A 17,310-nucleotide genomic window follows, 5' to 3' on the forward strand; every position below is an offset into this window, starting at 1 on the left:
CCACATGCCCAGTGTGATGACAAGCAGCAGGGGTTTTGAGGGGAACAAGGCAGACATGACCCTTGCTCTCCTGAAGTGCATAGGCTTGCTTACAATACTAGTCATTGGCCGGGAGCAGTGACCCACGCCTGTAATCCCAGAACTTTGGGAGGCTGAGGTGAGAGGATCACTTGAGCCCAGGAGTTCAAGACCAGCCTAGACAATATGGCGAAACCTGTCTCTATGAAAAATGAAAAAATTAGCGAGGCATGGTGATGTATGTCTGTAATCCCAGCTACTCATGAGGCTGAGGTAGGAGGATCCCTTAAGCCTAGGAGATGGAGGTTGCAGAGACCGAGAACATGCCATGGCATTCCAGCCTGAGTGACAGAGTGAGACCCTGTCTCAAAAAAAAAAAAACCAAAACAAAATGAAACAAAAAAACCAACCAATGCTAGTCATTCCCAGCATGGGCTGGTCATGAGAACTGGAGAATGGCTAACACGAGACTCTTGTTTTGAGATTGCCCTTCTGGAAACTGACAGGCTTTAAGGCAGGCCAGTGATATTTTAACTAAACTACCAGATCAACCACACTTCTTAACATTTCTATTGAATATCAAATCTATCAGATTCTTGGCAGCATAAACTAATTGGCCTTGTGGTCAATAGACATCAATCTGCAAGCACTTATGCTATAAAGATTCTTGTTGCAGTCAACCTAGACCTCCAGAGGACTCCTCTCCACATCCTCCTATTTGACCCCCTTAAGGGTAAAGATCCTAAAGTGGTTGGGGAGAGTTGGCTTCCCAGTTCTCCCTGACCAGTAGCTGGCCTGACATAGGTGCTGAGTGCTTGCTGAATAACGAATGAAACATTGACTAAGCATTCCTATTGTATGTATCAGTTCCTGTTTCACATATCCTACGTGTCAAAAAGTATAGTGATTAATGATTTCCAGGAACAGAACTGAACATGGTACTGTTCTTGTCACCATCCTTTGTTCCAGTGCAGAAAAAACAATATTCGAACTATAAGATATTGTCATTCAGCCCTCTCTCTCAGAAACTGCTAGAATGACATTTCTCTCGGATTTCAGCTACTTTCCTCTCTATTGAGGTGTGTTCTTGATCAGAAGAGAATTAAATACATGTGAGGAAGATGGGCAAGAAAGTCTAGGTGAGGATAGGGTAAACTTTTCTTGAAAGTCCAGGAGGGTGTACAACCAGGATCAATGTTCCTGAAAGCACAAAGGCAGAATGGAGCTCAGTTGTGTTTACTTTGGTAGGGGGCAGTTCTGAGATACTAGCTACACTGAAATTAGCAACAATTTTTCTTCTCCAATATTAATAAAAATTTCTGCTGTCAACACTAGGGTGTTTGGTTTCCATTTGATATAACTTTTTAAACCACTATTATGTACATTGGAAGATACTGTTGGCTTTCAGTTATCTTAATTTTTCCAGTAGTGGATATGGAATATCTTCTCCATGTTTTCTTGAGAAGAATCTGTTCACAGGGTGTCTTTTGACTGTGGAATAAAGAGAAATTAATGGGAAAACAGTAAGCTCAACAGAGTAGAGTGCCCTATGGGGTATCCAGTCTACCAGGACTTGAATGGTAATAGCAACAGGAATAATAATACAACAAGAATAATAATAGCAACTCCTTCTAAGCCTGTTGTGATCTGAAATAATGTAATGTTTTAAAAAGTCCCTGGTCTAAGGCCTGGCATTTAGCAAGTGTTCAATAGTTAGCTACTATTATTGTCACTGTTCTTAGTGTCTAGTGATGGAATCCAAGGTTATAGCCATCTTATTAATCAGGATTTAGTCGTTTACCCAAGTGAATTAACTGGCAAGACTTGTACATATATGGATACTCATTCCTTCTTGCTCAAGCCTGAAGCGATGTTACTATCCCAACTATTCAGATATCCAGCATGAATGGGTAAGGGCGTACTTATTGCAAAGAGGCATTCAGGTCTTTTGGAAGGGAAATCATTCTCCTTCTGGTTGGAATTGGTTATCGATCCTAAATGACCTTCTCATTATAGGGACATTTAACCCTTTGGAAGGTTATGGTTACTATAAGACTCTGGTGAAAACCATGGGCCCCTTTAGAAAGTACACAGATCCCCAAAGCTGGCTTCTCTGATTCTGGGTAAAGACCTTGGGTTAAGAACACTTACCTTATAAGAAAAATAAATTTTATTGAATAAAAATATATTTATAACAGAAATATCCTTGCGGTAGCAGTTTCTAACAGATCCTAATATGTTTCTAAAGCTTCTTAGGTTTGATTAAGTAAAACGTGTCACAGGTTAAGAAACTCATTTTGACAGCCTGTCTGACAGAGGCAGGGATGTCTCTTTATCCTAAGGGTGTCATAATCTTTATCTTAAGGATGTCATAATTCAGAGTTTCTCTGTGCAGTTTCAGTGACACACTTAGACAAGTCTGTTTCCTTGACTCCACCGTTTAAACTGTAATTCATGATACTCACCTCTGCTTCCCTGTTCTGCTAAGCCTTTGCATTGCCTGGAGAGGGTGCCTTATGCTGCATGAGGAAAGTAAAACCAGCCCCGTCGAATGAGGTGTGTCCCCAGTATTGTCCACATGACACCACCTTAAAGTGGGAATTATTGCACACAGTCTTGCACCCTTTGTTGCCTCACTGCAGGAAGACCAACTTCCTATTTTCCCCTGCCCTCATTTGCCTGAAGAAAGGTGACTTCTAACAACTGTCTGTGATTCTCAGGTAGCTTGGATAGGAAACTGGGTGGCTAAATATGTCCCATTTCACAAAGTGACTGTATTGGTTAACTCCTGGCTCTTCATTTTAGAAAGCTCTACTGGTTGGATGCCCGCCTGGATGGCCTCTTTGTCTCTGACCTCAATGGTGGACACCGCCGCATGCTGGCCCAGCACTGTGTGGATGCCAACAACACCTTCTGCTTTGATAATCCCAGAGGACTTGCCCTTCACCCTCAATATGGGTATTGTCTCCCTGCAATCCTGGGCTTTTCTTTCACCTCCTTATTCCGCCTCTGTTACCAAAAAGGTTGTTCATATGGTTATCTCAAGGCCAATGTCTTGCTGGGGTTTGTCTTCTGCTTTTCCTACTTGGTAAATAATTTAGTGTAATGAGTAGAAGCATGGCTTCTTCAAATCATCATCATCAGCTGTTCTGTTTTCTTTGCCCTGACACACTTTTGCACTTTTTGAGTCATGTATTTTGGCTGTGTGCAAAGAAAATTGTGGTTTTAGAAAACCAATTTCTTTACTGGACTCTCTATGTCAAAGCCACTGAAATCCAGTTAATTGTGTTTATTTGTGAACGTTTTCTGTACATTGTCCCCTTCCTTTATCTTTTTTAGATTATTTGCTGTTAGCTCTCTTTCCTTTCTGAGGGGCTCTACAGAATGCAGACTCCATTTCTCTAAATGGAGAAAAGGTGTGTATTTTGGCTACTGACTTCTTTTGGCATCAGGGACTGACCTTTTGTGTTTGCTCTGACAGGTACATCTACTGGGCCGACTGGGGTCACCGCGCATACATTGGGAGAGTAGGCATGGATGGAACCAACAAGTCTGTGATTATCTCCACCAAGTTAGAGTGGCCTAATGGCATCACCATTGATTACACCAATGATCTACTCTACTGGGCAGATGCCCACTTGGGTTACATAGAGTACGTACATGAAAAGCATAAAACAATTGTGTGACTGTTTATTTCAAACATCAGAGCTTGTGATTCCAGTCTATTAGTCCCCTCTATTGTCTAACTGACCTGTTTGTTGGAAGTCATTGGGAGGAAGTCACCCTTCTAACTAAAACTGCTGAGCTCTATGGGGTGGTGCAGTAAAAAGAGGGTGAACTTTTAAATCATATGGATCAGGGTTTATGACCTGGTGTTTTCACTTCTTATTGTTTTTTTTTTTTCATCTAGAAAACGGAGCTAATAATCTCTCCCCATGGTAGTCAGCTCAGTGTGCAACTCATCTTAATTTTTTTATCTCTTTACTTTGCTCTCCCCTATGAAATATATGATTAATTTTAGTATTTGAGGAAAGGAAAAGAATAAAAGAATTTGGAAAACTTTCCCTAAAATACTTTGGCACATTTATGATTAAGTGCAATGCAGTATTTTAGGTAGCAGTAGAGTCTGTTAACATTAATCCAATATGATAAGGCATTTACATCTTTCTGGTAATAGGATAATTTTTTTAAGTGTGTTAAATATACTGTTCAATAAAAATACTCATTGTAAAAAAGATGATATGCATTATTAATCAACAGTTAATCAAGAATACCCATATTGAGGGTTTAGTTTGAATTTTGCTAGTTATGGCCTAGTTGGACCATAGTAATGTCTTCTGCATAAGCATTTATGGATAGCGATCCAGGAACAGCCTGTTGCATTCAAAAGCATGGAAATGCCATTCATTCAGTAGAGCTATTTCAAAGTTTTTAATTTAATTTTATTTTTAGAAATTCCTTTCTTCTGTTATGTTTATTTTGCTGCCAAAGTCAGTGTAGAAAAGTTTGGAGTTCTCTAACACCGTATTCCCTTGGGACATGCCACTGGAAAAGAACGAATACCTGGCACACATGCTAGTGCTCTTTCTTCCTGTGCTCATGGCAGGCATAATTAATCAATTCCAGAACTTTCCCTTGAACTGGTTCATTTGCTACACTAAAGTAGCCCTTAGCATTCTCATTGCAGAATTTACTGTAGCAGATACTAACTCACTCTTAGGGTAGAGATTAACTTTAATTAGAAGCAGTGAAATATTATTTCTAGTTTACTTATACCATTTTGATGTGATATACTGATGGTAATATTCTTAGCCCTTCCCACGGTGTGTGTATCCTCTCTTAAAAGGCACATCAGAGAGCTGAGTTAGCTTTCCATGCAATCCTATATTGAATTAGTAGAAGCATCAAGATGTTCAAAGGAGCTTCAACAATTTTCTAACTGACTTTTATTGTTCTTTGGATCCTATAGATTTTTCTTGGTTTTGAAAGCTTAGTAGGTTTCACTCAGTGTACCTTTAGACAGTGTTTCCAGGAGCATTAGAGACGAAAAAAGGAATTTTCTAGTTGTACAATATTCTGTTTACTTTTTGATACAATCCAATATAGATTATTTGTGTAGATGGATTATAAAATTTAGGCAGTAGATTTCAGTCTAAAAGTCAAATCATAATATGAAGCACTGTGATCTGGGAATAAAGGAAACTTTAATATTCATGAGCCATGTTAAATTGGTTACCTCTTGGAGAGGTAGCAATGCCTGTGTTCAGAAATATATTTCATAGACACATAAAGCAATAGATTTTTATAGAGCATCCAATTGATTCCTTGTACATCTTGGGATGCACCAACACATCATTGGAGCTGTGCCTGTAGTTCTACTCTTACTTTTTTTTTTTTGAGATGGAGATTTGCTCTTGTTGCCCAGACTGGAGTGCAATGGCATGATCTCAGCTTGCTGTAACCTCCGCCTCCTGGGTTCAAGCGATTCTCCTGCCTCAGCCTCCCAAGGAGCTGGTATTACAGGCATGCACCATCACGCCTGGCTAATTTTGTATTTTTAGTAGAGACAGGGTTTCTCCATGTTGGTCAGGCTGATCTCGAACTCCCGACCTCAGGTGATCTGCCTGCCTCAGCCTCCCAAAGTACTGGGATGACAGGCGTCAGCCACCACGCATGGCCGTGTAGTTCTACTCTTGACAAAAAATGCTCATAGAGGTATCTGAGGTCTCTCTACAGAGATTACAAAGGAACTGAAAGGGAACGTCTCAGGACTACTTTCTGGTCTATGATTTTTTAAAAAAAACAGATGGTGGCTAGGTGCAGTGGCTCACACTTATAGTCCCCGCATTTTGGGAGGCTGAGCAGGGCAGATTGCATGAACTCAGGAGTTCAACAACAGCCTGGGCAACATGACAAAACCCTGTCTCTACAAAAATTACAAAAATTAGCTGGATGTGGTGACACCTGCCTGTAGTCCCAGCTACCCAGGAGGCTGAGGTAGGAGGATCACTTGAACCCAGGAGGAGGAGGAGGTCGCAGAGAGCCAACATTGTGCCACTGCACTGCAGCTTGGGCGACAGAGTGAGACCGTCTCTAAATAAATAAATAAATAAATAAATAAATAAATAAATAAATCAGATTGTGACTGATTTCTGGTCATTTACCTGCATCCGTATCAACAGAGGTCAAGCACATCTTCAAGTTTTCCTATGGCTTCTATAAGTTACCATAAATTATATTTTAGGAAATATTTTTAACATTGCATGGCTAACATTATCAGGTTTCTTAGTTGATAGCTTGTTCTATCTCCTGTTTGAATTTTAGGATATGTTCCAAATTTTTAAAATATTAAGTTGTCACTATTTTAGAAATGATTTCTGATATAGACCCATAGTAATGAAAGCCCTTGGAACTGAGAGGACTTGGGAATTTGGTTGTGGATCCTCTGTAATATATTGAAATCAGAGAACCTTCTCTGGAGGTTTGTTCATCTGGAAAAGTATTCGCTAATGGTGCCATGGCACGATTAATAATAAATGTCCTGCTGGTGTTTGCAAAGTTAACCCTGCAGGCCTCTAAGTTGTGTTCCCCTCAGGTTATACTGAGAACCCAACTATCTCCTAGAATAGCGTCCCCTCCGGAATGTTAATGAGAAGGTAGAATTCCAGCACAATATTGCTGTCTTCTGATTTCTTCCAACGGTGTTGGAAGAAACAAGAATGGTGTTCACCCCAGGATATCAAAAGGGTGCTTAATGAGGAACATCAACATAATAGGCTGTAAACCTACAATAGCTATACCAGCTTCATCTGCAGAAAAGCAGCTGTGGTTAGGAATTAGTGATTATTTAAACTCCTGACACTATTCCTATTTTGTTAAGCATTGCCTTTTCACTTCTACATCTTTTGTTCAATTCAAATAAATCCTTTAAGTTTAGTTTTTGTTTTAATTAAAGACTAGGAGTTTTGAGGATCTGAACTTATGTTATCTCTAGGAGGTAGAATTTTGTTGATTTGTGAATTCGTTTATCCTGCAAGACATTAGAGGAGAGGGATTACCTCCATCACGTAACTGTTTCTGCTTACTGCTGCAGGTACTCTGATTTGGAGGGCCACCGTCGACACACAGTGTATGATGGGTCACTGCCTCACCCCTTTGCTATTACCATTTTTGAAGACACTATTTATTGGACAGATTGGAATACAAGGACAGTGGAAAAGGGAAACAAATACGATGGATCAAATAGACAGACACTGGTGAACACAACACACAGACCATTTGACATCCATGTTTACCATCCATATAGGCAGCCCATTGGTGAGTAGGTGACTGAGGGGTTTGGCATAGTTGCCTTGGGTTATGTGCATGTCATGATTGTCTTTAAGCATGAACTTTATGATTTACAAAGAGTTTGTGGTTACTTGTTAGTGTGTTCTTCAAAGCATATGCTGAAAGTTGACAGTAGGCAAGTATCTTGAGAGTTTATCCCTCTTCCCTGGAAAGACTACCTAGAACTCTTCTTTTTCTCAAAACTCGCTAAATTCTTCAAGATCATCTTTTTTTTCCTTTGTTTTTGATAAGATTTAACAGTTATTATGTTGCCATATTTACTTTTTCTATTTCTATGGGAGGACTGAAGTATTTTAAAGGAATTAAAAATATGGCATTTCAGCCCTAAATACTAAATACTAAATAAATGCATATGATATTGTGTATAAAATAGATATTATGCTTATCTTCTAGAAGATAATGTCAAGAGCAGTGCGTTTTAGTGTTTTTTAAGTAAGAGAACTTGTTTTTATCAGATTGTAAACTTATATCCCTTTTTACGCAATTAAAGCAACTTTATGATTTAGAGATAATTTAGTAAAGGTCTGGAGTATATTTTGGGGATAGACTGGTTTTTGTGGGTCTGCTTTGTTGTGATGTCTTGCTAAAACATATGATAAACTTGGAATTAAGGAAAAATGAGAATTAGCAAAATAAAGAAATTTAGTTATTTCTTTCTGGAAGTTAATATTCTTCATATAATTTTTATTAGAAGTTCAAGTAAATATTCATCTCAAAGTGGTGACCTGGAAAATTAGTAAAGATGATGCTCAGTTTATTCATCCACGTTATTTTTGGCCAAACTTCTGTTACCTATATACTTAGAATGTGGGAATGAATAAAGGATCTGTTGGAAATTAAAACTTTAACCTAGGTCTAAGCAAATGAATATAAGCTAATTTTACTGCCTGCTGTCCCAGGACTTGGAGAAACACATCTTTTCTAGTCAGAAACACCAGTGAGTATAGCTCACTTCTGGTAGCATATAAATGAGCTTTCTTAAAGCACATGATTGTTGCTTGTATAATTCTATCATCCATTTTATATAAGAACTTTTGGGAAAATCATAAATCTAGGATAGTTGGGTTTTTTTTATTCTCTAAGAGGTGATAAGTTTAATGTCAAGATGTGTAATCAGCTAATCTGTGCTTGATATTCTCTTTAAGCAAATGAACATATATTTTCTTCCTTTTCCACTAGTGAGCAATCCCTGTGGTACCAACAATGGTGGCTGTTCTCATCTCTGCCTCATCAAACCAGGAGGAAAAGGGTTCACTTGCGAGTGTCCAGATGACTTCCGCACCCTTCAGCTGAGTGGCAGCACCTACTGCATGCCCATGTGCTCCAGCACCCAGTTCTTGTGCGCTAACAATGAAAAGTAAGGCTCTCTTTCCCCTCTCCTCAGTGCCTCTCTAGCCCTTGTACAGACATTGACCTTCAAGGCTCCAAGGGATGGGAGTTTTCTAATGAGACAAGATTTTGGTTAATTAACTTGGTTTATGTGGAACACAGCAAGACTCTCAGCCTCCAACTTCAGATAATATTTTCCATGAATAGAAGGAGCTTGCTAACCAAACTGTTATGCATATATATACAAACTTTCAAAGAAAGGAAGCAAACCGTATATTTCTCATTTTTAATTGTCCTGAGTGTTGGAGCCAGAGTGTATATAAGTACATACTGAAAAATATTCCCCAGAAGTAATAGAATTTCACTGTCTTTTCCATGCCTATGTCGGCCTAGCTCCTTAGCTGCCTATGCTAGGGGATCTAGGGTTACACATTCAAATCCATTTTTGATCATTTGTGTTTGCTATGAAACATGGCCACAGATTATTTCCTTAACAATGTCCACAGGCCATTGATGACTAGGGGACCTGAGTTAGAGAGTGGCATGGAGAGAGGCATTAATGCAGATCATAGCATCTAAGATGCAGCGGTAGACGATTGTAGTGATTAAATAAGATATCTGAGATTAAGAATCTAGCATACATTTATTGTGAGAAAGACCCTCAGCAGTTGCTTTTGCCCTCCAACTTCCCAAACAATACTTTTATATCACCCTGGCAAACAATCTGAACCAATCACTGCTCCTAGAACACAGCTCAAAACATACACTCTGTGTTTATTTATTATTTGTTGTGGATGGAATTTATTCATCATATTTAAAGCACATTTTCAGTTTGTATTTGGATCTTAAGAAACCTGTTCTATCTTGCCAAGTTATGTTTTCTCTGAAAATACACCATTGTAACTGAGATTTAATTGATCCTCTTCTGGGGCCACGAGAGAATTCATGCATGTCATTTCTTGGAATTCAGTGTTGATTCCTTCTCTCCAGATAACTGTTGCCCCTGGTGGTTTGCTAGAAAAGTGCTGTATGTTCTCTGTGCAGGTGCATTCCTATCTGGTGGAAATGTGATGGACAGAAAGACTGCTCAGATGGCTCTGATGAACTGGCCCTTTGCCCGCAGCGCTTCTGCCGACTAGGACAATTCCAGTGCAATGACGGCAACTGCACCAGCCCACAGACTTTATGCAATGCTCACCAAAATTGCCCTGATGGGTCTGATGAAGACCGTCTTCTCTGTGGTGTGTTGAATTGCTTTATGCCTCTTTTCCCCACTTCTATGTTGATTGTATAATTGTATACAATCATGATTCTGTGGGTATTTCCTGAATATCATGAACTAAAAACCAGTTCAAAGTCCTAGAAGGAAACTCAGGCTCCACCCTTTTTCTATTTTTAGGAAGTGTTTTTTTTTGTTTTTTAAGAAATCTTAAGGTTTTTACAAGGCAAATGGTTGAAGCAGATAATCAGTTGTCTCTACTGGTGGCTCTTCACCATGTGCTAGGCATTGAATCCCCTGTGAGAGCTAACACTGAGGAGGAAATGAGAGGTTTCCACCCCCATTTTTAACAGGGACTCTCAGTTGTCATATTTATTTACATTTCCATTTAAAAGGCAAAAAAAAAAAAAAAAAAAAAAAAAAAGTGAGCACAGCAGCTCATGCCTGTAATCCCAACAGTTTGGGAGGCTGAGGCAGGTCGATCGCCTGAGCCCAGGAGTTTCAGCCTAGGCAACATGGCAAAAGCCTGTCTCTACAAAAAATACAAAAAATTAGCCTGGCATGGTGGCATGTGCCTGTAATCTCAGCTACTTGGGAGGCTGCAGTGGAAGAATAGCTTGATCCTGGGAGGTCAAGGCTGCAGTGACAGAGATCGTGCCACTGTACTCAAGCCTGGGTAACAGAGCAAGACCTGGTCTCAAGAAAAATAAATAAATAATCAAACAGGCAAAAAATAAAATTCCCCCAAACTAAAAACAACACATCAATAACAGTAACAAACACAAAGTTTGAAGACTATTTTCCAGTAGGAGAATAGGGACTGAGGAAGGTATGCTTAACAGGTCAGGGCGTTCAGTTCTTATCTCTTAAGTCTTTATGCAATAAAAAGATATTTAAGAATTTGGGAAACAGTAATAGTCAAAAGAAGAAGTGCTCCATGTAGTAGTACTGATTGATAAGTACATTAGGAAATAAGTCCTCTAAAAAGAAATCATGATCCTGCTATCCAGGATTCACTGATGTCAGTTAGGAGCTTTCATTCTTGATGCCTTCCAAGCTGATAACCAAATGTCCCTGCTCTCAGAGAATCACCACTGTGACTCCAATGAATGGCAGTGCACCAACAAACGTTGCATCCCAGAATCCTGGCAGTGTGACACGTTTAACGACTGTGAGGATAACTCAGATGAAGACAGTTCCCACTGTGCCAGCAGGACCTGCCGGCCGGGCCAGTTTCGGTGTGCTAATGGCCGCTGCATCCCGCAGGCCTGGAAGTGCGATGTGGATAATGATTGTGGAGACCACTCAGATGAGCCTATTGAAGAATGCAGTAAGTTCCTACGGGAGGGCCAAGGCATGACCAGAGCAGGGAGACATGAGGAAACTTCCATGGGGACTGAGAGAGGACATGGAGCTTTCTTTTTCAGCCTGATGGGATGCTCTGCCTTGGCACTCCCTGCAAACTCTGGCACTGAAAGGCAGAGTATAGCTGTATGACTTGCAGGTGGAACCAGACGCTGTTTCTCAAGTGGCTAATACTTCCTTTTGATACATAGAATGTCTAACCAACCAGAATACGATACCAAGAACTTACATGTTGTATATCTACTGCTTTCTCACTTGGGCCACAGAGAAATGTTATGAGGTAGGGAAGGTGGGTGTGAACCAGTTCCATTTTACAGATGAGGAAACTAAGGTTCACATTAAGTGGATAGTCACATTACTGTTTAGTGTCAGACCTAACACTTCAACCCAGGTTTTTAACTTCAAACCCTGTTCTTCCCCAACCCCACCCACAAAGTTATACTGTAAAACAAATGAGTGGTGCTGAGATAGTGAGAAACTTGGAACTATTTTTCTGTTCATGGTGAACAGATCACATCTAAAGCAGACACACATTGCCAGAGTCAGTTTTCTTGGTAACATGGTCATTGTTACTCCTCAGTACCACAGCCTCAGTGTGACAATGGAAAGATGCTTTCTTGTACCTTCAGTTCTGACTTTGATGCCTCCTCCCTTTTCAGTGAGCTCTGCCCATCTCTGTGACAACTTCACAGAATTCAGCTGCAAAACAAATTACCGCTGCATCCCAAAGTGGGCCGTGTGCAATGGTGTAGACGACTGCAGGGACAACAGTGATGAGCAAGGCTGTGGTAGGAGGGGCTGCAGGGGAGTGGAGGGAGGGACAAGCAAGTCCACGTGTCAAGCGCCATTTATTAGATGAGAGATGAAAGTGTATTTCCCATGTCATCTTTTCTTTGTTTACCTCTTTAAAAAAAATGGTTGATTCTTCTAATGACATGTTACATTTTGTAGCATTTTGCAGGGTTACCGAGAGTATTGAATTTATAGCATTTTAAATCATGCTGTCATTGAGGAAGACATTATTAAGATGTTAGAAACTTGCATAATTTCTTCCAGATGTAGAATTCTTACTCATACTTGACAAGTTTAAATTGTTTCTCTAATTTTATAAATTGGTTGAAATTGGTAGAAAGGGGTTACAGAAAAGACTTGGTATCTATCTCTAAAAACGGTATTTCCAAATAAGGATATTTCTTATTTGGGGATTTTCATATTCTGAATGTCTCTCTGATTTTCCCCGTTATCTATTGGACATCTGTAGTCCCTCTGGTAACATGGGAAAGTCAGATAAATTAATGGAATTTGTCAAGATTAGTCATAGTCTAACTTGAAACCAAAGCATCTGTGAATATGTGTGTTGGGTTTAGTTGGAAGAGAAGTAAGGAAGATACTAAATTCTTTTAAGGACACTGAGTCCAATTGACTGAAGATAATATGATCAAAATATTTATTTATTATGGCATCATTTTAGCCTCCCATACCAGGCCTTTGTTGCAAATTACAAACCACATACCATTTCATTCTTTGCACGGTTCCTACCAAAGGGAATGGATTGAGTTTCAAGCGGTAGGATAGGTTCAGGGTAGCTAAAAGACGGAATATTGACCATGAATGTTGCTGGCATTCCTCTCTTTGGAGCTTCAAGAGTGTGCTAATACAATTCTCAGACTGTCTCACAAGGAAGCCAATACTACTTTGTGCATTTCTCTGCCAATGGTTTATGAAGTCTTTGCAATGACTGCTTTGCAGAGGAGAGGACATGCCATCCTGTGGGGGATTTCCGCTGTAAAAATCACCACTGCATCCCTCTTCGTTGGCAGTGTGATGGGCAAAATGACTGTGGAGATAACTCAGATGAGGAAAACTGTGGTGAGTGTTCACAGTCCTATGGTCCTTATGTGCCACCAGAGCTGTGATGTTTGCTTTTTGTCCATAATTCAACTGTCTATGTCATTGATCCTCAATGGGTAGGATATCAAGCTGTCTGATCTCTTTCTTTCTGCTGGTCAGCACATTTCTACTTTCTCTTCCACTAGAGACATAAGCATCTTCTCCTTCTGAGGTGTTTCAAATCAAGCTTTTGGATGAAGGTATTTACCAAAGTATATCTTTTCTGTGTTGAATTTATTCACACCCAACTTTTTTTTTCCAAAAGAAGTTGTGGTGACTTATGATAAAGGAAAAATATAAAAAGATAAATAGAATAGAAACAGAAAACCAGGACCAGAGAAGTAGAGAGAGGAAAGGTGCTAACCCAGAGACACTGCTTCCTAAGCTCTTTCCCCAAAATGGCCTTCACAGGAGAGGAGAGAGAACTTGTGTTTGCATTATTACACTTCCTAGAATAGCTGACTGTTTTAGGAGGGCTAATAGTTAAATAACAGGACAGGTTTTAGTTTCTCCCAGTTGAAGGTATTGACTACAAGACATTGGATAGGGAGGTTGAGGAAACGAAGTCAAGAGGCTGAGATCATATCAAACTAGATGGTCAGAACACACTCAATGTATGTTCTGAAAGCAAGCTGAATGAAGCCCTGCCCAGAATGTATATCACTGACTCATGATATGCATCAATTTCTAATTGATTAATGAAATACATTCTAACGTTATTTATCTTTTGGAAGAAAGAAGTGATCACTACTTGCCATAGGCAATGAGAGATTTAGGAAGCTGACTACATCTGCAAATATCAATTAGCTAAAAACTTATACAAAAGGGTAATCCAAGTGGCATTTTGTCTTTTATTAATAAAAGTTCATGATGAATCCTATAAGAGGTTATCTAGAGTTTCATGAAATAAAAAAAATTAAGATAAAATCAAGTTGGGCATGGTGGAACACACCTGCAGTCCCAGTTACGCAGGAGCCTGAGCTGGGAGGATTACTTTAGTCCAGGAGTTCAAAGCCAGCCTGGGCAATGTTGAAAGACCCTGTTTCAAAAAAAAAAAAAAAAGAGAGAGGGCAAGCAAGAGAGATCAAAAAATCACCTTTGGACAAACTTCTTAATAAAGGCCATTCTTTACAGACTCAAAATTAAGGTGAAAGGTCTAGTTTTGGAGGGTGAATAATTTGCCCAAGCACACCTTTGGGGCTTGGGACACAGGAGGGCGCTGGGCACCCGGGCACTTTGGCCAGCTTACACGGTGTCTCCTGTGTGTGATTCCTGGTGCACACTCATGGTCAGGTGCCTTTCCTTTCCAGCACCCCGGGAGTGCACGGAGAGCGAGTTTCGATGTGTCAATCAGCAGTGCATTCCCTCACGATGGATCTGTGACCATTACAACGACTGTGGGGACAACTCAGATGAACGGGACTGTGGTAACTGTCATTTGAGAAGCTTACCATAGAATTTTGTACTGTGACAGTGTAGGGGCTTCACATTAGTGTTTATAAGGCTTTTAGAGGAAAATGATTTTAGTGTATGTGTAATATATAAACCTTAGCATAACACCGTATCTTCTGCTCTGTATTTTCTATGCATTATTCTTAACTCATAGCAGTCTAGATCAGTCATAATAGAGGAAAATAGCCAGGGATTAAAAAATTTAATTTTAATATCAACCCTTCTTAGGAGTAGATTTTAATCTGCATTAGCCTTGTGAACAAAGACGTTGATCTTGCTACTATTCCACGGAAAGTCACCTTAAGGAATATACACATACTACTATGACTGTCTTGTGTAGAGGTCAGATCGTTGAGAAGGGAATCCTAAACCCAAAGTAATTTTTATAGCTCTTTACTGATTTGGTGTTGGGTCTTAGGAAAATTAGAAAACATTGAAAATTGGGGAATTCTGATTTCTGAGGAAAAGCTTAAGAGCTGGAGATTATTTAATAGAAGGGAGCTAGGTACTTCCATCTCTGTATGTTGAGTGGGGAAAGTGTGAGTTTTGAGAGTGTATTAATTTGCTAACCACAAGATGTGGGTTTGCTGTGAGCCAGTCACAGGGTGTAGATAGGAATGTGATGGAGTACCCACTGTACTCCAGGTACCTAATCTCTGCCTGAAAATGACAAGGCCTTCTCAGAATGACAATCTTTTCTCTTCAGAGATGAGGACCTGCCATCCTGAATATTTTCAGTGTACAAGTGGACATTGCGTACCCAGTGAATTGAAATGTGATGGAACCGCTGACTGTTTGGATGCCTCTGATGAAGCTGATTGTCGTAAGTCCCTAGACACATATGTAGTACTGTTTACCTGAGAGTATGGATATGATAGTTTAGACATTAGTCAGCTACCACTTCTTAGTTTAAAAGGCCATAGGTATTGTCTCTTCAGCATGCACTGATAATGATCAGTTCACCTGAGTTCTAAGTCATCATAATCATATATTTCACAATGGCCGTTCAAGTGCATTTATTTGCTATTTTAAATGGAGAATATATTAAGTAATTTGTGCTAACAAAGTATTCATATATTATCAGCTACTATACAAATCATTAATTAGATAAAAAAACATTTCAGGTAAAAAATATTCAAGCAATGAATACACTAGTTTAAAGAACAAGGGTGGGGTATTAGAACATTTTGAATTTATGCATTAAAAATTTTTTCAGTCACATGATGGGGTATAAAAATGATTAAAACTTGAAGGGGGCCAGCCCCTCCACACCTTTGGGTATTTCTCATCAGGTGGGAAAGAGACTGAGAAGACTGAGAGAGATCAAAATGGAGTTTATTATGTCTTCCTTTTCTACATAGACACAGTAACAGTCTGATCTCTCTTTCTTTTCCCTACAAAAACTAGAAAGTCAATATGATTACTCAGATTTGAATCTTTATGGCTCATTTGAATAAATGCAAACTGTTGATACATCATTATTGCCGATCCATCAACAATAACCATCATCCGTGATAACCATCCATGATAGTTATTGTTGATGATGTGGTTGCCAAAGAGGACTTTATAAATGTATGTGGGTAAAACCAGTCCTGACATTTGCCTGTAGAGACTAAGTCCAGTGCTGTCCATGCCATGGATGATTCATGCCATTGGAAACTGAGCTCTGACAACTGCCCTTAAGACATAGTCCATTCGACTTTCAGACAGGTCAAGGCCACTATACATCTTGATGAATAAAGAAGAGCAGGCTATAATGGCAAGAGCCAAAGGAGAAATAGCAGGAAGCTTTCCCAAAGTAGTCAATTTGTATAATAATTTGAATATGTCTTCTCCCCCATGGCAGCTACACGCTTTCCTGATGGTGCATACTGCCAGGCTACTATGTTCGAATGCAAAAACCATGTTTGTATCCCACCGTATTGGAAATGTGATGGCGATGACGACTGTGGCGATGGTTCAGATGAAGAACTTCACCTGTGCTGTAAGAGGGAGAGAAACGGAGTGAATGGGAGTGGTGTTGTCTGTCAAATCTCAGTGTTTCTTACATGTAGCATGTGAGCCTGGAGAGCAGTTGTACAATTGTTTAGGACTGGACACGGGATCAGCATTGGTTTTATTTCACTGGGTCTTCCAGCTTCAATTCTCTCTGTAACCTGAGAAAGTTGGGAAAACCTCCATGTTTTTAAACATTTTATGGTCTTAGAAAACAATGTCTTTAAAGGAAATGTTGCTTGAAAACCCAGTGTGCATAAATAAAGGCAGGTCTGTTGTGGTTGAAGTCTGAGGAAGGGTAGGGAGGGGGCTGTACCTCTCCTGCTGTATCCTACATTGGGTGCCCCTGGAAGTAACCTCTCCAAACCCCTAGAGCTTCCTGGAGCACCTTTAGAAAATGCTAAGACTTTCTTAATCCTTACAGTCACTTCCTTTTAACATGGTAAGTCAAGGCCATCTAATTCCCTCTTGCTGATTGATGCGCATATATGTGTGTGTGTGTGTGTGTGTGTGTGTGTGTATATATATACACACACATACATATATATATATATATGTACATTTTAAACCCTGCTTTTTTGTGAGTCTCAATTCCGGTACATATCAGTAGCAGTAGAGGAGGGATATTTCAAAATCACATGCCCTGGCCTCACCCTAGGCTTAGACCTGATGAAGCGAATCTCCAAGAATGA

At 39.7% G+C, this 17,310-nt stretch overlaps 1 protein-coding gene across 1 annotated transcript in view; it reads left to right on the top strand.

The window, feature by feature from the left end:
- LRP2 (LDL receptor related protein 2) overlaps window positions 1–17,310 on the top strand; it is a 213,535-nt gene that overhangs the window by 158,480 nt on the left and 37,745 nt on the right. Inside the window, exons 51-61 of the mRNA XM_050750442.1 lie at window positions 2,824–2,976; window positions 3,500–3,670; window positions 7,112–7,335; window positions 8,548–8,725; window positions 9,742–9,938; window positions 11,001–11,246; window positions 11,941–12,069; window positions 13,031–13,150; window positions 14,482–14,598; window positions 15,330–15,446; window positions 16,470–16,607. Of these exons, the coding sequence (XP_050606399.1) occupies window positions 2,824–2,976; window positions 3,500–3,670; window positions 7,112–7,335; window positions 8,548–8,725; window positions 9,742–9,938; window positions 11,001–11,246; window positions 11,941–12,069; window positions 13,031–13,150; window positions 14,482–14,598; window positions 15,330–15,446; window positions 16,470–16,607 (1,790 nt within the window). The remainder of the gene's footprint in view (window positions 1–2,823; window positions 2,977–3,499; window positions 3,671–7,111; window positions 7,336–8,547; window positions 8,726–9,741; window positions 9,939–11,000; window positions 11,247–11,940; window positions 12,070–13,030; window positions 13,151–14,481; window positions 14,599–15,329; window positions 15,447–16,469; window positions 16,608–17,310) is intronic.

The sequence above is a fragment of the Macaca thibetana genome, chromosome 12 (genome assembly GCF_024542745.1).
Source record: "Macaca thibetana thibetana isolate TM-01 chromosome 12, ASM2454274v1, whole genome shotgun sequence".
Lineage (NCBI taxonomy): Eukaryota > Metazoa > Chordata > Mammalia > Primates > Cercopithecidae > Macaca > Macaca thibetana.